We start from the raw sequence: 24,522 nt of genomic DNA, 5'->3' as shown, positions 1-24,522 counted from the left end.
ACACTGCCACACTTGTGGCACTGCTTTGACTTCTGCTTAGGGCCTGTTGGAGCGGGGGAGGGGAGGGCAAGTCCACAGGAGAGCACTCTGTTAACAGGCTAGTTGGGGAGTGTTTCTAGTGGTTCCCCCAGTGTTTCCTGTATCTAGGCTGTGGGGAGGGGGGAGTAAATTGCACTCTCTAGCTTTTTTGTTCTTAGAGAAGTCTCCTAAAAATCCCTGCCATTCCAGCATACATTCTGAGATTCGTAAATGAATCTTCCCCAGGTGTTTTTCAAACTGCTGCTTCTAGTCTAGATCTAAGTTGGGTTCTTTCTTATACTCTCTCTTTTAGGGCAGGGACTCAGTTTCTCTCATGCTCTCCCGGAGCAAAGCCCACTGATTTTTAGAATTCCAGTTTTTAAGCCTCACTGATTGTAAGAACTCGAATGCTAAGACCCTGTGGTTTTCAAAGCCATATGTTACAAGGGTTTTCTTCTTCCCAGTACAGGTCTCCCATACCTCAGATGCCTAATGAGGCATCTTCTCCTTTCTGTTTTTGTGCCTGTGGCGTCACTTCCTCCTACAGACAGTCTCCCAGTTATTTTGGTTGCCAACCACATCTTTGATGTGGACTCTTCCCTACAATTAGCTGTAGAGTCTGCTCTGCCAGTCTTCAGGTTGTTTTCTGGGTTACTTATACTGATGTGGATGTTATCTCTCTGTATGCATGAGATGAGGTGAGCTTAGGATCCTCTTACTTCACTATCTTCCCTGGAAGTTTTGGGAAACTATTAAAATACCCCAAGCAAATAAAAAATAAACAAACTTGAGGACATACTAATAGGGGTATTGATGGAAGAGGCATTGATAAAAGGAAAGAAAACAAGAAAAATAATGAAAATGAGATGCAGAAAGAAGTAAAAAGCTTGAGAAAGAAAGTGTATGAAATGCAATGTAGACAAAGGGAGACCCAACATATTTATAATTAGAGTCCCTGCAGAAGAGAAATCAATGGAACACAACTAACGATTAAGCCATAATTCAAAGCAACTTTTCAGAAGTAAGAGAAAAACTGAAATCTACACACTAAAAGGGCCCACCTTGGACAGATTGATTCAGAACAATGAACTCTGAGTCAGATTAGATTTTATTAGATTTTAGATTTTAAAGACTAGGGAAAATATTAGACTTCAAAGAATCCCCCCCCCCCCCGGGGTAAAGAGTGAGCAGGAGATGACTTTACTAATAATAATAATAATAATAAAGTAGGCTCACATCAGACTTCTCAAGAACAATATACCAAGGAAAACTACCGGTAGGATCCCATTTTTAAAAACTCAAGGAGGGGCGCCTGGGTGGCTCAGTCAGTGAAGCCTCTGACCTCAGCTCAGGTCATGATCTTGCTCTTCTGGAGTTCAAGCCTTGTGTCAATCTCTGTGCTCATAGCTCAGAGCCTGCCTGTTTCAGATTCTCTGTCTCCCTTTCTCTCTGCCCCTACCTTGCTCGGGGTCTCTCTCTCTCTCTTTATCTCTCTCTCTCTCTCTCTCTCTCAAAAATACAAAAACATTAAACTCAAGGAAACAAAGTTCAAGCTAGTAATCCTGTCCTTCAAGTATCAGAGTGACAGATAAACAGTTTTGAACATGAAAGAATTTACAAACATGATAGTGACGGATAAACAGTTTTGAACATGAAAGAATTTACAAACATGATAGTGACAGATAAACAGTTTTGAACATGAAAGAATTTCCTTGAGTTTTGAAAACTCCAGGAAACAAAGTTCAAGCTAGTTATCCTGTCCTTCAAGTATCAGAGTGATAAACAGTTTTGAACATGAAAAAGGTTAGGAAGTTCTTAGAATTTAATATATTTAATTGTAGATCCAGAACTAAAACAGTGGTGGGGACATGGGTGTGAGTGTTATATATTCTGACAAAGTAGAAAGAATAAAACTAAAAATGAGTGAAGAGAGAAAGGGAAGATAGAGTAAGATCATTCCCTATTGTATAAATATTAAGTGGCGATTCTAAGATACCACTTAAAATGGACAAACCAGCTGGTAAAGGTTAAATAAGAAAACAGATTTAAGATTCCCTAAAATACACACATACACATAAACACACATGCAGTGTATGAAGGTAACAATTAGAACAAAAAGTGTAAATCTTCCTAAATACCGAAAGAAACCTTAAAAAAAAAAAAAAAACAAAACAAAACAGCCCAGAGGAAGATGGCAGCGTAGGAGGATGCTGGGCTCACCGCGTCCTGCTGATCACTTAGATTCCACCCACACCTGCCTAAATAACCCAGAAAACCACCAGAAGACTAGCAGAACGGATTCTCCGGAGCAAAGCATAGACGAGAGGCCCATGGAAGAGGGTAGGAAGGGCGGAGAGGCGGTGTGCGCTACACGGACTGGCGGGAGGGAGCTGGGGCGGAGGGGCGGCCTGCTGGCCAAGGAGAGCCCCGAGTCTGGCTTGCAAAAGCCGAGGGGCCGGACGGAGTGTGTTCTGACAGCGAGCGGGGCTTAACATCTGGAAGGTTCTAAATTAACAGCTCTGCTCGGAGAACGGGAAGGCTGGAGGACAACGGGAGGGAGAGTTGCTGAGCCCCAGAGGACAGAGCTCAGCTTGGCGGGGAACAAAGCCGCTCTCAAGCGCCATCTCCCTCGCCCATCCCCCAGCCAAAATTCCAAAGGGAACCAGTTCCTGCCGGGGAACTTACTTGCACCGCACAAACACCCAACGCTGTGCTTCTGCGGATCCATCCCTCCGGCGGGTCTGACTCCCTCCCGGTGCCGCAGGGCCCCTCCTGAAGCGGATCACCAAAGAAAAAGCGAGCTGAGCCTGCTCCTCCCGCCCCTGAGCACCTTGCCGATCCTCCCCAGCTAATACACCAGATCCCCAGCACCACAAGCCTGGCAGTGTGCAAGTAGCCCAGATGGGCCACGCCACCCCACAGTGAATCCCGCCCCTGGGAGAGGGGAAGAGAAGGCACACACCAGCCTGACTGTGGCCGCAGAGGTGGGCTGGGGGCAGACATCAGGTCTGACTGCGGCCCCACCCACTAACGCAAGTTATTCAAGACAGCACAGGGGGAGTGCCCCACAGTCCCACACCACTCTGGGGACTATCCAAAATGATGAAATGGAAGAATTCCCCTCAGAAAAACGTGCAGAAATAACAACAGCTAACGAACTGATCAAAAATAATTTAAACAATATAACAGAAAGTGAATTTAGAATAATAGTCATAAAATTAATCACTGGGCTTGAAAACAATATAGAGGACAGCAGAGAATCTATTGCTACAGAGATCAAGGGACTAACGAACAGCCAGGAGGAGCTAAAAAATGCTATTAATGAGCTGCAAAATAAAATGGAGGTGACCACAGCTCGGATTGAAGAGGCAGAGGATAGAATAGGTGAACTAGAAGATAAAATTATGGAAAAAGAAGCTGAGAAAAAGAGAGATAAAAAAAATCCAGGAGTATGAGGGGAAAATTAGAGAACTAAGTGATGCACTAAAGAGAAATAATCTATGCATAATTGGTATTCCAGAGGAGGAAGAGAGAAGGAAAGGTGCTGAAGGTGTACTTGAAGAAATAATAGCTGAGAACTTCCTTGACCTGGGGAAGGAAAAAGGCACTGAAACCTGAGAGGCACAGAGAACTCCCTTCAGACGTAACTTGAATCGATCTTCTGCACGATATATCATAGTGAAACTGGCAAAATACAAGGAAAGAGATAAAATTCTGAAAGCAGCGAGGGATAAACGTGCTCTTAACATATAAAGGGAGACCGATAAGACTCGTGACGGATCTCTCTACTGAAACTTGGCAGGCCAGAAAGGAATGGCAGGAGATCTTCAATGTGATGAACAGAAAAAAATATGCAGCCAAGAATCCTTTGTCCAGCAAGTCTGTCATTTAGAATAGAAGGAGAGATAAAGGTCTTCCCAAACAAAAACTGAAGGAATTCATCACCACTAAACCAGCCCTACAAGAGATCCTAAGGGGGATCCTGTGAGACAAAGTACCAGAGAAGTCACTACAAGCATGAAACATACAGACATCACAATGACTCTAAACCAATATCTTTCTATAATAACACTGAATGTAAATGGACTAAATGCTCCAACCGAAAGACATAGGGTATCAGAATGGATAAAAAAACAAGACCCATCTATTTGCTGTCTACAAGAGACTCACTTTAGACCTGAGGACACCTTCAGGTTGAAAGTGAGGGGATGGAGAACTATCTATCATGCTACTGGAAGTCAAAAGAAAGCTGGAGTAGCCATACTTATATCAGACAAACTTGACTTTAAATTAAAGGCTGTAACAAGAGATGAAGAAGGGCATTATATAATAATTACAGGGTTTATCCATCAGGAAGAGCTAACAATTATAAATGTCTATGCGCCAAATACAGGAGCCCCCAAATATATAAAACAATTACTCACAAGCATAAGCCACCTTATTGATAAGAATGTGGTAATTGCAGGGGACTTTAATACTCCACTTAAAGCAATGGGTAGATCATCTGGACACACGGTCAATAAAGAAACAAGGGCCCTGAATGATGCATTGGATCAGATGGACTTGACATATATATTTAGAACTCTGCATCCCAAAGCAACAGAATATACTTTCTTCTCAAATACACATGCAACATTCTCCAAGATAGATCACATACTGGGTCACAAAACAGCCCTTCATTAGTATACAAGAATTGAGATCATACCATGCATACTTTCAGGCCACAATGCTATGAAGCTTGAAATCAACCACAGGAAAAAGTCTGGAAAACCTCCAAAAGCATGGAGGTTAAAGAACATCCTACTAAAGAATGAATGGGTCCACCAGGCAATTAGAGAAGAAATTAAACAATATATGGAAACAAATGAAAATGAAAATACAACAATCCAAATGCTTTGGGATGCAACGAAGGCAGTCCTGAGAGGAAAATACATTGCAATCCAGGCCTATCTCAAGAAACAAAAAAAATCCCAAATACAAAATCTAACAGCACACCTGAAAGAAATAGAAGCAGAATAGCAAAGACAGCCTAAACCCAGCAGAAGAAGAGAAATAATAAAGATCAGAGCAGAAATAAATATAGAATCTAAAAAACTGTAGAGCAGATCAACGAAACCAAGAGTTGGTTTTTTGAAAAATTAAACAAAATTGATAAACCTCTAGCCAGGCTTCTCAAAAAGAAAAGGGAGATGACCCAAATAGATAAAATCATGAATGAAAATGGAATTATTACAACCAATCCCTCAGAAATACAGCAATTATCAGGGAATACTATGAAAAATTATATGCCAACAAACTGGACAACCTGGAAGAAATGGACAAATTCCTAAACACCTACACACTTCCAAAACTCAATCAGGAGGAAATAGAAAGCTTGAACAGACCCATAACCAGCGAAGAAATTGAATCAGTTATCAAAAATCTCCCAACAAATAAGAGTCCAGGACCAGATGGCTTCCCAGGGGAGCTCTACCAGACGTTTAAAGCAGAGATAATACCTATCCTTCTCAAGCTATTCCAAAAAATAGAAAGGGAAAGAAAACTTCCAGACTCATTCTTTGAAGCCAGTATTACTTTGATTCCTAAACCAGACAGAGACCCAGTAAAAAAAAGAGAACCACAGGCCAATATCCCTGATGAATATGGATGCAAAAATTCTCAACAAGATACTAGCAAATCGAATTCAACAGCATATAAAAAGGATTATTCACCATGATCAAGTGGGATTCATTCCTGGGCTGCAGGGCTGGTTCAACATTCGCAAATCAATCAATGTGATACATCACATTAACAAAAGAAAAGATAAGAACCATATGATCCTGTCAATCGATGCAGAAAAAGCATTTGACAAAATTCAGCATCCTTTCTTAATAAAAACGCTCGAGAAAGTCAGGATAGAGGGAACATACTTAAACATCATAAAAGCCATTTATGAAAAGCCCACAGCTAACATCATCCTCAATGGGGAAAAACTGAGAGCTTTTTCCCTGAGATCAGGAACACGACAGGGATGTCCACTCTCACCGCTGTTGTTTAACATAGTGTTGGAAGTTCTAGCATCCGCAATCAGGCAACAAAAGGAAATCAAAGGCATCAAAATTGGCAAAGATGAAGTTAAGCTTTCACTTTTTGCAGATAACATGATATTACACATGCAAAATCCGATAGACTCCACCAAAAGTCTGCTAGAACTGATACATGAATTCAGCAAAGTTGCAGGATACAATATCAATGTACAGAAATCAGTTGCATTCTTATGCACTAATAAGCAACAGAAAGACAAATAAAGAAATTGATCCCATTCACAATTGCACCAAGAAGCATAAAATACCTAGGGATAAATCTAACCAAAAATGTAAAAGATCTGTATGCTGAAAACTATAGAAAGCTTATGAAGGAAATTGAAGAAGACATATAGAAATGGAAAAACATTCCATGCTTATGGGTTGGAAGAATAAATATTGTCAAAATGTCAAAACTACCCAAAGCTATCTACACATTCAATGAAATCCCAATCAAAATTGCACCAGCATTCTTCTCGAAACTAGAACAAGCAATCCTAAAATTTATATGGAACCACAAAAGGCCCCGAATAGCCAAAGTAATTTTGAAGAAGAAGACCAAAGCAGAAGGCATCACAATCCCAGACTTTAGCCTCTACTACAAAGCTGTAATCATCAAGACAGCATGGTATTGGCACAAAAACAGACACATAGACCAATGGAATAGAATAGAAACCTCAGAACTAGACCCACAAATGTATGGCCAACTAATCTTTGACAAAGCAGGAAAGAATATCCAATGGAAAAAAGACAGTCTCTTTAACAAATGGTGCTGGGAGAACTGGACAGCAACATGCAGAAGGTTGAAACTAGACCACCTTCTCACACCACTCACAAAAATAAACTCAAAATGGATAAAGGACCTGAATGTGAGACAGGAAACCATCAAAACCCTAGAGGACAAAGCAGGAAAAGACCTCTCTGACCTCAGCTGTAGCAATTTCTTACTTGACACATCCCCAAAGGCAAGGGAATTAAAAGCAAAAATGAACTATTGGGACATCAGGAAGATAAAAAGCTTCTGCACAGCAAAGGAAACAATCAACAAAACTAAAAGGCAACCGACGGAATGGGAAAAGATATTTGCAAATGACATATCAGACAAAGGGGTAGTATCCAAAATCTATAAAGAGCTCACCAAACTCCACACCTGAAAAACAAATAACCCAGTGAAGAAATGGGCAGAAAACATGAATAGACACTTCTCTAAAGAAGACATGCGGATGGCCAACAGGCACATGAAAAGATGCTCAACGTCACTCCTCATCAGGGAAATACAAATCAAAACCACACTCAGATATCACCTCACGCCAGTCAGAGTGGCCAGAATGAACAAATCAGGAGACTATAGATGCTGGAGAGGATGTGGAGAAACAGGTACCCTCTTGCACTGTTGGTGGGAATGCAAACTGATGCAGCCGCTCTGGAAAACAGTGTGGAGGTTCCTCAAAAAATTAAAAATAGACCTACCCTATGACCCAGCAGTAGCACTGCTAGGAATTTACCCAAGGGATACAGGAGTACTGATGCATAGGGGCACTTGTACCCCAATGTTTATAGCAGCACTCTCAACAATAGCCAAATTACGGAAAGAGCCTAAATGTCCATCAACTGATGAATGGATAAAGAAATTGTGGTTTATATACACAATGGAGTACTACGTGACAATGGGAAAGAATGAAATATGGCCCTTTGTAGCAACGTGGATGGAACTGGAGAGTGTGATGCTAAGTGAAATAAGCCATACAGAGAAAGACAGATACCATATGTTTTCATTCTTATGTGGATCCTGAGAAACTTAACAGAAACCCATGGGGGAGGGGAAGAAAAAAAGAAAAAGAGGTTAGAGTGGGAGAGAGCCAAAGCATAAGAGACTCTTAAAAACTGAGAACAAACTGAGGGTTGATGGGGGGGTGGGAGGAAGGGGAGGGTGGGTGATGGGTATTGAGGAGGGCACCTTTTGGGATGAGCACTGGGTGTTGTATGGAAACCAATTTGACAATAAATTTCATATATTAAAAATAATTTAAACAAATAAATAAAATAAAATAAAAATAAAACAATAATAACAACTATAGGGAAAAAAATAAGTATGAATAATAAAATGTTAATTATAAAAGAACACACAATTCAAATGTATCAGTCATATCAATAAATATAAATGGGCTTAACTCATCTATTAGAAGAAAAAGATTTTCAAATGGCTTCCTAAAGCAAAACCCATTCTGTACTGTCTATAAGAGACATATCTAAAACCTAGTGATTCAGAAAGTTAAAAATGAAGGGATGTGCAAAACTGTCACAGGCAAATAGAAAAAAATAAGAAAGCAAGGGTTTCAATCTCCACAAAGTAGGATCCAGATTAAAAGTCATTAAACACAACAGAATATACTTTATAGTTTTAAAAGCTGTAATCACAATGAAGTTATAATATTTTTGAGTATCTGTGCACCAAATAACACAGTAAACACCTACATACAGAATTGCTATAGCAGAATATAGGATAATGTAAGAAGTAGAAACCCATATTACATTTTTAATACATCGCAGTACAAGTCTGATACTATAAGATATTTCATGATCATCTGGTAAATTTTCTGTCTCACACCCAGAATTAGCCATTTCTTGAAGGATCTTTTTTTTTTGGTGGGAAATGGTATTCATTGATCATGGTCGTTGTTTCAGGAATGCTCAACTGTTGGTGTGTTTCTAGGCCTTTTCAGTGGACAAAGCTTAGAATGTTTGTTTTTTTTAAGTTTATTCTGAAAGTGCACACACTTGTGTGCATGTGTGTGTGTGGGGCGGGGGGAGGGCAGAGAGAGAGGAGAGAGAGAATCCTAAGCAGGCTCCACCTTGTCAGTATGGAGCCTGAATAGGGCTTGAGCCCACCAGCAGCAAGATCATGACCTGAACCAAAATCAAGAGTTGATTGCTTAACCAACTGAGTCACGCAGGTGCCACAGGCATTTTTAAAAGAGAAAATACATCATTTTAGTTCATGCTGATATTTCTAACTGAAATCAAAAACTTTTTTTTAAGTTTATTTATTTTGAGGGGGGGGAGGAGAGAGAGAGAGAGAGAATGAGAATGCGGAGGAGGAGCAGAGAGGGAAAGAGAAAGAATGCCAGGCAGGCTCTGCACTGTCAGTGTGGAGCCCAGCGGGGCTTGAACCCACGAACTGTGAGATCGTGACCTGAGCTGAAACCAAGAGTTGACTAAGCCACCCAGGTGCCCCGCCCCCTACGTGAAATTTAAAATTACAATTTTTATTTCTTTGATATTTGTATTTGTATCTTTTTTCTTGTTTCTTAATGATATTTAATAAAATTAATATATTCATTTTAACCTAGAGTTTCAAATCAACAATACCAGTATTATTACAATTATTAACAATTATAACAGTGCAGTTATTACAAAAAGCTTAAGATATATTTGCAGTTCTTTTTGTCCATAGGGTATATCCCAATATTTATATAAAAATTACTGTGGTTTAAATCCACTTGAAATAATTTTTCTATGTATGATTAAACCATATCTCTACATAATTAAGTTCATTTTATTTTGCTTTTTATTTTTAAGGTTTTTCATTTCCATTTTATTTTTGCTTTATTTTTTACAAATTTTAGAGGATTCAAGATAGCATAGCTGACAATTATGGTTTATTCTTAAAAAATGAATAAATAGCTAAAAGTTTTAGACTTTTAGGAACAGTATTTAATCAAAAAAATGTGGAGTTCAAGGAAATTTTCTACTCAGTTTTTTTCTAAAATGGGTGAGGAATTTACTGTAAGTAATTAAATGTTTCAGCTGTTCCTCTATGCTAACTGGAAGTCCATAACCTTCAAGGAAGCCCTAAAAAGTACAATACACTACTACCCCACACACTGTTTCTGAACTGCTTCTGGGAGTATACATCAGTGTTTTCTAAGACATTAGAACTGTCACCAGAGTCTTACATGAACTTGTCTTAACCCCTTTGCCTACTCATTTGGATTACTCAGGGCCACAGTTACAAAGATAACTGCTCATCTACCTTTCTAATGCCCAAATAATTTTTGTGCATAATACCCAATTAAATAAAATTATATACTGTAAAAATATATATATACTGTGGCTTGAAATCTAAAATTTAAAACTTTAAATGATTCTTCTAGGTCAAGAAAGTCAGTTTTTGCCACGGTAGTAAGAAAATATAAAATTATAGTTACTATGTCTCTTTCTGTGATTTCTCTTTTCAGAGGCTGATAAAATACCAGTAATGCGTGGGCAGTGGTTTATTGATGGCACTTGGCAGCCTCTAGAAGAAGAAGAAAGTAATTTAATTGAGCAAGAACATCTCAGCTGTTTTAGAGGTCAGCAGATGCAGGAAAATTTTGATATTGAAGTGTCAAAATCCATAGATGGAAAAGATGGTAAGACCAATTAATACATTTAATATGTTTTGTAAACTAAGTAAGTTCTTGATGAAGTTTAGAGTAGTTCTTAAGTTTGACGTGGTAATTCATGAGTATTAGAATTTATAAAATTTCTGGTAATTTTAAATATTTGATTATTTTAGAAGTTAAAGCTGCTATGAATTTCTGAACCATCTCAATTTTTATTTTGCTCAATATGTATGTTCACTGGCATGACACTAATATGACAACTATAATTGTACAAATTGTTATAATATGTTCTGTGAATTAGTCATTTCTGTAGTTTTAATTATTAATGAAAGTTGAATCTACACAAAATGTCCCTCTATCAAAAGAGCAGTTTTGTTAATATTTTAATGTTTGTTCTTTTCTTGAAATTAAAAAAAAAAAACAATTTTAATTTCCTTTCTGTAAGCATCTTTGGGCTGTCTCCATATTGATAACCACATCAACTTTTAATTTGAAACAGTCTACTCCTTATATTCCCTTATTCAGCATTTGGATATGTTTGCAGTAGCTTAAAATATGTATATAATAGCCAAGATTGACATGTTTCATTATGTATCTGATCTTGAGTAAAATTTAAAATATGTGGTAAAGTTAAAAATACTTCTATTGTTCCATTTACTGCAGGCAGTGGGATCAGCTATTCAGGTGAGTATAATAATACAGGTAGATTAGAATTTGTAGATTTCTCTAACTATTTTTTTCTAAAAAGTGTTTCTCCATCTATGCTTGCCTTTATTTTGGAGGTTTCTTGGCAAGCCCCATTGAATCTAGTGAATTAATGAATTAAGTGATTTTTTTTTCCCCTTCCCCTTGTAAAACGTCTCTAAAGCGGGAAAACTCAGTATCGATCAAGTAATTCACAGAATGCAGCTTGGAAAAAATTAATGTGGTTGGAAATAATTGTTTACATGACATAATTAATGGCAAAACAATAAGCTTTAAATCGGCTTTTTTTTTTTTTCTTATTAGTAACAAACATCCCAAGTTTTTTCTTTCTCCTACTCTTTGTCTCTGAACACACACACACACACCACTTGTCACAAGCAAGGAAACTGTCTAGTTTAATTTATGCCAAATTAACATACCGGTTTTGTATAGTTGATTAAAAGTCCACATAACTGAGGAAAGATGTGGCTTCTGAATAAATTTGCAATTAAATCTAACAAGTATATATAACAGTAGTTATCTATTATGTGCCAGATGCCATACTCTTGGAATTTTAAGTATCTCATTTTCCTAATCTGTAGAGTCAGATTTGTCCTGATTTTACTGTAAAATTCAAGCTCAAGGTTCTTACATATCAATATGTAAAGCTCAGTGTCTACAGAGCAGAGCTCTGTCTGCATTCCCACAGAGTGCTGTCAAAACAATACTTTCTCTGGTTATAACACAAGTTAACAATTTTTATATATCCATGATCTTATATTAGTGAGTGAAGTATTTTGTACTTTCTCATCACCACTACCAAAATACAATTCCTATTGGAGAAGATCGAATTCTAGATTTTTTTCTTTCTGTGAATTCTCCTTCAGTCCTGCCTCAAAAATGGCAATTCACCTTAACAAACTTAGTTTAGCCACCCAAATTCCTTACTATTAGTATAGGGACAAAAACCCAAGAGCTCAGAGGAGAAAAAGGATGAGTATAAAAAAAATAAAAATATAAGTAGATTATTCCCCTTTTTTGTACTATATTCAAAACATTTTTTTCCTCTTGCTAACCCATCTTGTGGAAGTTAGTTATCAGCTCTTTTTCATCTCTAGAACCCATCTATTTGGAATCTTGGGGTGTTTGTTTTGAGAGAGAGAGAGAGCATGTGCGAATGGGGGGAGGGGCTGAGAGCGAGGGAAAGAGAGAATCCCAAGCAGGTTCCGTGGTCTCAGTGAGGAGCCCAAGACAGGGCTTGATCTAAGGAACAATGAGTTCATGACCTGAGCCGAAATCAAGAGAGGGATGATTAACCAACTGAGACACCCAGGCACCCCTGGAATCTTGTTTTTATTACAATAAAAATTAGAATTCTGTGTGTCCTTTTTACTTCTACTCCCTACCAAAATGTTAAGTGTAGCAGGATACTTCAGTTTCCTTCAAAGTGCCCTAATTTTATGAGCCAACCATTTAAATAAGTCTGATAAAGAACATGGTATATTTGTATGATTAGATTTTTAGTATGTCTTCGTGTATGTTGATTCTAGAGTATCAATCTAGGATATTATAACAATATTTTTTGCTAACTTTAAAGATATACATTGAGTAGTAAAATTCCAATTAGTAATAACAAAATTTTTAAGCTGTTAAACATTTTTGTGTTGTGATCTTTCAAAATGATGATTCTTTAAGGTTCATTAGAAGAAAAATTGGTTTTTTAAAATACGCTATGGCATATAGGTAAAGCTTCAGCATGTTTTGTTATTAACGAAGATTTTAAGTTCAATTTAGTATATGTACTGTTTTCATAAATTTATAGCCATTTTAGTTCAGTTTTATGTAAAACATACATTTATGAATTAAGATGTGATGTTTGACTTTGAAGATTATGGGAAATTTTGTAGTACATTTAAAAATTATCACTGGTCTTAAGGAAAGAATATTTGCTGTCCAAAAAGCCACGATTATTGGAAAAATAAATCAAGTTTGCCGTATCTACAAAGGAAAAACATATTCTAATCTTTTACTTTGCTTCTTACCTCCAAGCTTCTGAAATATCCTATTTCATTAATTAATTAGGGTAAAAATATCTTTTCTACCTAAATTTTCTCATGTACATAAGATAAAGCCTTGACTCTTCATATTTTCAGGAGGTTTTTAATATTTCTATGTTCAGTTAGTACTGTGCTAGGCACTTTTGTGAAAGAAATAGACAGGGTTTTGACCCTCAAGAAGTTTTGGGGAAGACAGCCAAAGATGAGAATAGTTCCAAAGTGTAAGTAAAAGATAACACAGTAAACCGTGAATACAGAATTAGATATTCTGCAAAAAGATTTAGAATAAAGAGAGTTGGAAATCACAGTGCTGTGGAGTTTTTTCAAATATGGCTTTCTGGAAAAGTCCCATTTAATAATAAAAACATTTTTAAATGGTATATTTAGGAACTCTTAAGTGCTCTGTGGAATTTTTTCCTTTTTTCCCCTTCCTCTGTGAAAATTCTAAGAAACAGAGCCTTTGCCTTGAAGAATGTTAAAATAAAACAGCAATTCCTTTTTTTTCTCACCTTATCTGTGTTTTGGTTAGGGTAGCTGATGCTACAAATAACTTGGATTTTTTAATATTTTCTCCTTGTTAATTTTCCTACTAATCTCAAAGTAAGGATTGAATTAAATAGATTGGTGAAAGTTTAGCATAACTTTTTTAGCATACAAATAAAGATAACCTATAAAAATATAATCACTTTTTGTGACTTAGATACTTTAATCTAAATTTTGTTTTCTTTGAAAATTAAAATACAAATTCTCTTCCCACCCTACCTCCTAGTAGCCTAGAGTTTCACTGGGGATGGATTATACAAATAAAATCAGGCCTGCAAATAAGTAATTTTGAAAATTCTTAAACATTCTGCTAGATTGGTATTTCACTAACTTTATAATTTATCTATGCAAGCAATAATCAGTTTTAAAAAGGTTGAAGTAAATGGGTAGTCCTGTACTTCACTCTGGCCAAAAAGTGTATAACCTCAATCCAGTCATGAGAAAACATTGATAAACTCAAATTAAAGGACATTCTACAAAACAAACTGATCAGAGCTCTTCAAAAGTGTTTAGGGGGTCCTATTAACTAGATGAGGGGTATCATTTCACAATGTGTAAGTATATCAACTTGCCATGATGTACACTTTAAATATCTTATGCTTTTGTCAATTATACCTCAATAATGATTTTTTTAAGTATCAAAGTTATGAAAGATTGAAGAATTTGTCAGTTTAGAGGAGACTAAGGGAACACGACAGTGAAGTGCAACATGGTACCCTAGATTGGATCCTAGAACAGAAAAGAACATTAGAAAAACTGGAGAAATCTGAATGAAGTCTATATCTTAGTTGCTAGTGTTGTGCCAATATTAATTTCTTAGTTTTGATAATTGTACTATAGTTAGCCTAACTTTAGGAGAAGCCAATATATGGTAATTCTGTGTTCTATTTTTGCACCTCTTCTGTAAGTATAAAATTATTCCATGATAAAAAGTTTTTTAAAAATTCCAGTAGCGTAATTAAAATAGTAAAAAAAATATTTAATTCAAAAGAAATCAAGAAAGGAGAAACAAGAAACAAAATACAGATAGAACAAAGAAAACAAATGGGAAATAGTAGACTTAAATTCACTTATGTCAGTAATCGCAGTAAACATAAGTGAACTAATGCTTGAATTAAAAAGCAGAGATTGCTAGATTAGAAATGCAAAACCTGACTATATGCTGTCTACAAGAGCCACCCTCTCAATATAAAGTCGTAGCTAAGTTACTATTCAAACTGATTTGGGGTGCTCTGACATCACAAGTATTGGTGGATCTGGACTTAAAACATTTAACAATTTGGCATGTAAAGTGTGTATTCCTATCACTGTTACTGGATAAGAATATAGTAAATATAGAATTGCAAACTGTGAATGTAGAATTGCAAAAGTCAAAAAGGAGAGAGGACTTGGAGGAGTGCTAACCCTTTGTAATCAGCTTTCCTTTTCCTCTCTCTGGCAACTAAGAGGATTCCCACCTTCTAGCTTTTAGTTATTATGTTTTTTAAGTTTATCTAATTAGTTTCTCTGAGGTCCAAGAAGGTTTCTATGAGTTTTCTCATTATAGCTGGCAAGTTTGAGATGTGCAGACCGGCTTCCCCTTAAGTTGGGATTATATAGGTTAATAGCTTTTAGAAGGGGAAAAGTCATTGAGTTCTATTCTGAGGATTAGTATGTCATCAGCAACCACCTTTGTTGATACTGTTGCTTTCAGAATTATATAAAGAAGAAAATCTCTTTAAGAGGTGGATTAGTAAGAAAACTTATTAGAAATGCTTTAAAGTACTTTAAATTTTTTTCATTGCTGTGTGGGCTTTAGTATACATTTAATTAAATGTTAGCATTTAATAAGTGAACATTTTGAGTTTATGCATATTTTTGCTAACATAAGAATTCTTAACTAAAACTTTATTTTACGGGGAAAAATTAAATAATGCTTTTTAGCACTTGAATTTCATTTAGTGGTGATCCCCGTTTGGATTGATAGTAATTAGTTTTTGTCTCTACTGTACTAATGATAGTACCCCTAATTCTGTGCTTTGGGTTGAAAAAAATTGAGCTTTCTAACTATACTATGGGATGTTGTGACAGATACAGCAAGTGACTTTCAAGTGAAAATAAGAATTTAATTTGAGAGGAAGGTAAAGAACCATATCTATTTAATTTTGTGAAAGTATTTCAAATAAATGTGCTTCTCTATTTTTGTTATATTGGGATGTTTGTCTTTTTTTAATCCCTAAATTGTATTGTTCCTTTAGAAAGAAGAGCCTGTCTTTTTTATATTTTGACTAGTTTTCTGAAAGTGTTTGCATAATTTTGAAATGTAGTCAAATGGTCCATATGTATTTCAAGTAAATTTTTAAATAATTGCTTATTTAAAATGTGGGAAAATGTATTGGTATGTAACTAGCAATAGTTGACAGGGAAAATGTTGACTTCAAGGTTATCTGCTGATTTGCCAAATATCAAGTCTATGTCTGGCTTTATGTTGGCTATTTCATGCTTACAGAATGTTACAGCATACTTTGTACTAATGACTTTTTTTATTCTTTTAATTTTCTTCTAGTAAATATGGATTTGGTTCATGTTAGTTTTACTAGTGGAAATATAAAATCTAGATTTTGTTTCTTTGACTATTAAAGTCTCAAATTTATGTCAATTTGATCTACTTTGATAGTTAGCATTTTCTTAATGAATTTTTTGTTTAAAAATGTTTCCTGCAACTGGTACATCTACTCCTCAATAACTGACCAGAAGGTGCCTGAGAGAAGACACTTTTTCAGTGAAGAAAATTGTTTCAGTTGTCATTTTCTCCCCCTCTGTGACAATGAAATGTTTTTATAATCTTGATGTTACATTCCAGTTTTTAATCCTAGTCTGTAGCCATCTAATTACATGTGGTTGTAATTATTAAGTGCCTTGTAAGCATTTCTGTTACCTTTATTGCACAAATCTCTGAATATATTGCATGTGTGCATTTAACAGATTTTTAAAAATATTTCTAGTACCATACAACAGGAATTAAGTATGCTCATATTTGAACAGTATTTAACCTTTGAGTGTCATGTTAATGTAGAAGGGAGTGAGGATGCAAAAGTAAATGCTTTTTAGAACACAAATTTGAACTAAGTCCTAAAGGTTCTTGTGGTTTATTAATTGAACTGATTTGTAAAGTTCCATTTCAAGTGGATTTTTAAATAATTGCTTATTTTAAATAAAACTTATCTTGAATAAATTGCTTATTTTACTTTAAAGAAATTTACTGATATGTAACTTTAGCAATGTTTGACAGGGAAAGTGTTGACTTCAAGGTTTTCTGCTGATTTGCCAAATATCAAGTCTATGTCTGGCTTTATGTTGTCAGTTTCATGTTTACTAGATGTCACAGCATACATTTTTACTGGTGACTTTTTTTTTCATTATGTGTTACTAATCTTTCATTTTTTTATAACTAATCATTTAAAAGTACAGCTTCCAATTTGATTTATTTTGGCAAAAGTTTCATTTTAAAAATTCTTTTAGCAACTTGAACAAAGTTGCAAAAAGAATATTTTGTTTCTGTGGGAAGCTTCCATTATATACTTCAGTAATAGAAGGCATCCAGTGGAATGTATACTGTGATATTTTCTCAGGAAAACTGCATTGATGTTTAAAATGTTATTTATTGCCTTCTTAATTTGCATATCAGCTGTCAGCTATGTCATAGTCACAAATTTGGTGAGAGTAAATAACCTTAGTATTATGAAGATGGGACTTATACATCCCTTATGCATACAAAAATACCATGACCTATTTTTATTCTATGTGTGCAAAGACATTCAATATGATCACATAGTTATCTTTAACTGATAGGTATCATTTGCCTTTTTTCTTGCAATAAAAGTAGAGCATATATTTGATAAACATTATTAAACTAATGTTTTGCTTTACCGATTTTTAATGAGAAATTATATAAATAAATCATTTAGAATAATGTTTGTCAAATACAACTCATTTTTTAAAATTGATACAACAAAAAGGCAAAATGGCAAACCTCATTTAAAATTTACTTTGAAGCTCAGTGTTTTTGCTTTCTTAGTTGTCTACCACCTCCCTCCCTTCTCCCTCCCTTCTCTGTTCAAATGGAGAGGATATAAGGAGAGTACAGATGCGGCAGGTCTTAAGCGAAAGCGTTCTCAAGGTACAGTAATTGTAGTTTTATTTCTCCATGTAGTTATACACCCTGGCTTATAGCATTCAGTATTTAAAGCGTAGAAATTATTAGTTTTTAGAATTGTGCCCAGTGTGCTATTTTGTTTAGAGTTACTTAATTTTAAGCGCTATGAACATGTGTAAATAATGTGTGTGGTCCAGTAATGACATGTTCACCAATACTGAGACGTTTTACTTTAAGACAGTATGTGGATGGTTTGAGGAAGAACAAGATTTCATTGACTTACCACTGTTCATTATCTTGGTCTTATAGTTTCAATGTTTTAAGCATATGTTACTCAAAACTATTTGAACAAAAATGTGGTTTAGAAACATTAGATAAAAAGGCATAAAATAGTGATTTGGATCAGGCATAGAAAAAGTAAATATTTGTAAAACTCTTACAAAATATTTTCTTAATTTATGAAAAGTTATTTTATAGAAAACTGAGTTTGTACATTGTTTTTCTGAAGTTTTTTTTTTTGAGAATTGAAAATATTAATGTTTGTTACATTAATTGCATCTTGGTCTGTGTTTAGTGTTAGTAATATGTCCTGGCAAATAAGTGAAATACAAATTGTTTTTTTATAAGTTTTTGAAATTGTATTTGTAGTATAACTTAAGAAGTACAATTCCCCAGAAAGGATTTACTTTTCTGTGTATTCTAGTAGGGAATAGGTTTTCATAAAAATGACTTATGGTCTTAGATCTTGACAAGGGCTATAACATTTCATATATAATCTGAGGTTATTTCCAACCCATCCTCAAATCTGAATAGTTAGACTCTGCTGGTAACTAGCTTTGTGGCAAGACCCTAGGAAGGGACTCTTTGTACCTCTGGGTCCTTATATATAGTAGAGATTATATTTTGCTTAAAAGGGATTTTTTAAAAAATAAATCAGACATAGTGATTTTAAGGTGCCTGGTTTTCTGAAGGGTATGTGAATTTTTCTCATCTCTATACCAGAGATACAGAGGAAAGTTTAAGGCCTTCAGAATATAAGAATTATCAAGTATGAATCGATGGATATGTTATGACACTTCTCTTAATCTGTTGCTTCCACAAACACGTATCACTGAATTTGTGAAATGGGTCTAGGATCTGCTAGGACACTGGTGCTCGTGGTACAAAATGATCAAGACGTAGTCCTTGCCTCACAGAGCTTATGTATTCCTTGAGCATATAGGTTTCATTTTTTTTTTTTAGAGCCTATTTTCAGAAATGTAATAACCATACTGATTTGAACATCACAGTAGAAAAAATTTCTTTGAATTCTTATTAAAACATATTTCAAAAAAAAAATAATAAATAATAAAAAAAAATAAAACATCTTTCAACTTTGGATTTCTGTTATGGTGAGCAATATCCAGTGATAATTCGTTTAGTATCCATTCCACAACTCCCTATTTCTAATCAGTTAGATTGTTGTCTTCCCCGTCTTCCTCTCAGTCTTGTTTTGTCTTGCACCGCTGAGTGAAATTTTCACAGATCCAAAAATATAGTCCACAGAAGAAAAGAAACTTAAGTTTCTATGTCAAAGGTATTGAGGACTTTCATGAAGGTATAAATTATCCCTTAGAAGGAAGAAATGTCATATCACCTGGGAAAGCAGTTCTTTAATAATCAGAGCATGTTAACTACCAGTTAGAGGTTAAAACTATGGTGGGTAAGCCAGTTATTCCGTGTTGTTCTAACGAATAACCGTTCCCTGTAGCATGATTAATCATTTATAAAATAAAGTCCCTATCCATCACTTGCTTCAATTTAATATGTGTTTCAGCAAAATAATTTTATATTCAACTGAGTTCAAATACTGATTAAAAAATCTGTGTATTCTAATTCTTTGCACAAATGAGAGACCTTCAAATTAATTTTTCCTTTTTGCAACAGCTATTCATAGTTTCAAGTTGAGTAGAAATCATGTGGACTGGCACAGTGTGGATGAAGTGTATCTTTACAGTGATGCAACAACTTCTAAAATTGCAAGGACAGTTACCCAAAAACTGGGATTTTCTAAAGGTAATTGTTAAATATAGTTTGTCCAACTTTGGGGAATCTTTTTTTCTTGTATTCAAAAGGGACTATTCAGGTTCTATTTTTAGTATATTTTAAATATGTATTAAATTTAGTGATAGTTACTGCCCTGTTAAATGAAACTTTTATTAAGATTGATTGAGTTCACATGTATTCATCAGTGAATAATCATATATTAGAATGATCTGACAAAATTAATAAATATCTTTTATACTTCTAGAAACACAACAGCATTCAAACCTCAGGCAGTGATGTGAAAATAAAACATGGCAATTGAAGGTGAAAACTAAAAATTTTCTGTTGGATTTAGTGATGTAGAGGTCATTGGTGACTTGGATGGATTGAGGGGGCAGAAGCCAGATTGGCATGGGTTGAAGTCTAAGTAGGGGAAGAAATAGAGGCAGTAAGAATAGACAGCTCTTTACAGAAGTTTGATGAAAGGAAAGAGGAAATGGTACTTGAGGAAGATGTGAGAGCATTATTAATAAATTTTTCAGAAAGTTTCGTAAGTCTGATATCAATTTTTTTGCAATTACCTCTTATATAATTTCTTTGATAACAAGATGTACTTGAATATCTTCTTACATGTTTCCTAGTCATTTGTATTTGTTTTGTGAATTACCTTGTCTTTAGCCCATTTTGCTATTTCAGTGGTTGTCTTTTCACTTTTTGATTAGTAAGCTCTCCTTTGCACTCCAGTAATTAACTCATTAGGCACTGAATTTTGCAAAAGTTTTCCCAGTTTATCATTCATCTTTTATCTTTGCTTCATGGTATTTTTTTTTTTTTTTTTACAGAGAACTTTTTAAATTTTTTGTGTGTTCAGTCCATCCTTCCTCCTTGCTTTTCTTTTCCCTATGGTTTCTGGCTTTGGTGTCATGTACTCTGAACCAGTCACTGTACATCATTTCACAAATTTCATCCCCACCCAACCCAGTGAAATTTTTTCCTAGTACTCCTTTTTCTTTATTATTTCTTTAAATGTATGCCCAAATGCTATTTCTGGAATAAATAGTAAACTTACAATCATAATTTTTCTACAGCATCAAGTAGTGGGACTAGACTTCATAGAGGTTATGTAGAAGAAGCCACGTTAGAAGACAAGCCATCACAGACTACTCATATTGTATTTGTTGTGCACGGCATTGGACAGAAAATGGACCAAGGAAGAATTATCAAAAATACAGCCATGTGAGTGAGTTCTTTGATGAATACATTCTCCATCACTAGAATCCAGACTTTTATCCGGGGTATAACAGAGTTTAATCATTCCACCGCATGTTCAATACAAACTACTCTAATATCTCTTATGTTATAGATGGAATTTCTAGACCAAATTTTGAGAGTGATTATGTCCAGATGATGATGATGATGATGATGATGATGATGATGATGATGATATTTGAGGTTTTTCCCCCACAGCATGGAGAAGAGGAAGAATAAGGAAGTGTTTTTAACTTACTAATTTACATTATATTAAGGTTGAAAGCAAAGAAAAATTGTAATTCTTAGTTTGTATCTTACTCACTGAACTGCAGAAACAGAATAATTACAAGGTTGCATAATTATGAAAAACATAAGAATTTTTTAAATTGTCATGGAGCACCTGGGTGGCTCAGCATCTGACTTCAGCTCAGTCATGATCTCACAGCTTGTGAGTTCAAGCCCCACATTGGACTCTCCGCTCTCAGCACAGAGCCTGCTTTGGATCCTCTGTCTCCCTCCCTCTCTGCCCCTCCCCGCCCCTCCCCTGATTATGTTTTTTTTTCTCTCTCTCTCTCTCTTTCAAAAATAAATAAGCATTTCAAATAAATAAATAAATAAATTGCCAGTTAGCAGCTTAACCTAGCCAATTAATTACTACCAGAGGAAAGTGAACTCTAAATTTTACACAGAGAACAGTGGGTGATTTACCAACATACCACATACATTATTTACCTCATTAATTTATTTTTATTCAACTTTACTCTTTTTTTTTTTTTCCATCTTTAGTCTAAAAACTGTAAGATGTTATGGGGGTGAGGGATGTTTATACTTGTGTGTGTTTAAAAAATTTTAAGGACTGTGTTGAAAGGAAATGTTAGGGTTAAGTCACCATAAATGTGGCTCTAAACTAGCAATCGGTATGAAGAAAAATCTAATCATATTTATGATGTGATGAAAACAGATCAGTTTTTGGTTCAGAGCACACTTTATCTGGTTCTGAGGCTTCAAGTAAATGTATTTCTTGAGTCCTTATAGAGCAAATACTGTGCAATACCAGAAACTTTGTCCTCATCAACATCTCTATAATAATGCAATGTTGAGTTTTGTTTCACCTTTTATTGTAATACCTTTTAATGTCAACTGATGGATTAAATCGGTTCAACTCTTAAAAATTTAGTCAGATACCGCCAAGCCACCCTAATTTTTTGTCAATCTTCCTAGTTTCTATTACAAAAATCTCTTCTTTCTGATTTGTGTTCTGAGGAGTTGCACATTATTTCTTATAATATTTGTATTCTTATGTCAAAATGCTAATCTTTTGCTTGGATATCTAGGAATCTGAGATACGGGTTTAATGACAGATTCACTCTGGCGCCATTGATAAATGAGAAGGTATCAGCTTGCTTTCTTTGGATGTAGGTGAGGGGAAACCTAATCCAAAAAGGCTTGAACCAAAAGGAGGATTTAGTAGTTCATAACACTGAGAAGTCTAAATGTAAGATGTGTCAGTCCTGAGAACTGAGAATCCAGTTTCTACTGTACTTTCTTTCATTTTTGAGCTATTCTCAGACATCTCCTGTGTGTGCTTCCATATATGGTTTATATTATATTATGTTCAACTTCAAAAGAAAGAGTAAGCCTATTTTTCCAGAAGTCCCAGCTAGCCTAGGCATTTCAGTGACCAATGGCGTTGCATCCAGCTGCCTGAATCTGTACATGTGGCCATGCAGGGTATGATGTATTGAGCTTGTCATCTCCCAGAGTCAGATGGAAGTTGGCTTCATCATCACCATAGGGAGAGGTAGAGCCACAAATAAAAATCAAGAGCTATTATTGTAAGTGGAATGAATGAATCCAGAGGGGCTAAAAAAATAAGTATCCGCTATCGAGAAGATTGCTGTCATTCCTTCAGAGACAGGGTAATTTGATGGAAAACCCCCCACATAAACTAGTAATTGATAGAAAATAAACAAAAAGAAATTCTGATTAATTATAAACAGGAAAATCCAGAGGATCTCTTAACTCTTTCCCTGCTTTCTACAATTCCTTAGTAGTCCAGAACTGTAAAAAGAGTAAAATTAACTTCATCCTTGTCACTACCATTCTGAATCTTGTTTGTATTTGTGAGACTACAGTTGATTTTCTTTTTTAAATTTTTTTGGCAAAACTGAGAAACCTGCAGCTTGGTCAAGAAGACCAAGAAAAAAAGTGTGATGTATTGTTGACCAAGAAAAAAGTAGATTCAAATTGCTAAAATCAGGAATGAAAGAGGGGACATAATTACTGACCTTACAGAAATCAAAGGATTATAAGGGAATACTATGTACAGTTCTGTGCCAACAAATTAGATAGCCTAGATAAAATGGGCAAATTTCTAGAGAGATACAAAGTACCAAACTGATATGATGATCAGTAAGAAGAAATAGAATCTAAACTGACCATTAAGAAGTAAAGCATTTGAATTAATACTCAAAAAACTTCCTTCCAAAAAAACAAAGATGCTCAGGATCAAATGGCTTCACTGGCAAATTCTGCAAACATTAAAAGAGCACCAATTCTTCATAAACTCTCCAAAAAACTAAAAGAGGAAGGAAGACTTCTCAACTCATTCGTTGAGGCCAGTATTGTCCTAATACCAAAATCAGACAGATATCATAAGGAAAAAAAACTTACAGATCAGTATCCCTTATGAATACAAATAACTATTCTTTATGGACCCAAAAATTCTCAACACAATACTAGCAAACTGAATCCACCAACATGTAAAGAAGATTATACCTTATGACTGATTGGGATTCATCCTAGGAATACAAAATTGATTCAACATATTTTTAAAAATAACTCAAGGGTAATACACCACACTAATAGAGCAAAGGGGAACAAAAACATCACGTGGTTTTTGATGCAGAAAAGGCATTGACAAAATTTAACACCCTTTCTTAACGAAAACACTCAGGAGAGTAGAGAGCGAAGGGAATTTCTTCCCTCTGGTAAAAGGCATCTACAAGCCCATGGCTAATATTACACTCTGACAATGAATCAGTGAAAGCTTTTCCTCAAGATCAGCGATGAGACAGGGATGTCACCTCCCAATTCTGATCAACATTGTACTGGAGGTTTCACCCAGGGCAATTAGGCAAGTAAAAGAAATAATAAAAAAGATCCAGATTAGAAAGGAAGAAATAAAATGATCTCTGCAGATAACATGATCTTAAATAGAGAAAATCCTAGGGAATCTACACACACACACACACACACACACACACACACACACAAACTATTACAGCTAATAAATGAACTCAGCAAAGTTACAGAATACAAGATCAATATGCAAAAATCAGTTGTATTTATACACTAGCAGT

At 35.2% G+C, this 24,522-nt stretch overlaps 1 protein-coding gene across 9 annotated transcripts in view; it reads left to right on the top strand.

Moving 5' to 3' along the window:
- Positions 1-24,522, top strand: part of DDHD1 (DDHD domain containing 1) — a 106,605-nt gene that overhangs the window by 40,972 nt on the left and 41,111 nt on the right. For 3 of the 9 annotated variants that reach the window (XM_042989716.1, XM_042989713.1, XM_042989712.1), the window contains 5 exons: positions 10,319-10,492; positions 11,129-11,149; positions 17,807-17,908; positions 19,811-19,939; positions 20,998-21,145. In XM_042989716.1, coding sequence (XP_042845650.1) covers positions 10,319-10,492; positions 11,129-11,149; positions 17,807-17,908; positions 19,811-19,939; positions 20,998-21,145 — 574 coding nt within the window. The remainder of the gene's footprint in view (positions 1-10,318; positions 10,493-11,128; positions 11,150-17,806; positions 17,909-19,810; positions 19,940-20,997; positions 21,146-24,522) is intronic. The other 6 variants (XM_015544484.2, XM_042989717.1, XM_015544483.2 and 3 more) reach the window with 3 other exon arrangements.

The sequence above is a fragment of the Panthera tigris genome, chromosome B3 (assembly GCF_018350195.1).
Source record: "Panthera tigris isolate Pti1 chromosome B3, P.tigris_Pti1_mat1.1, whole genome shotgun sequence".
Taxonomy (NCBI): Eukaryota; Metazoa; Chordata; class Mammalia; order Carnivora; family Felidae; genus Panthera; species Panthera tigris.
Note: the sequence above shows the minus strand (reverse complement) of the source record. Positions and strands in the feature narration are given on the sequence as shown.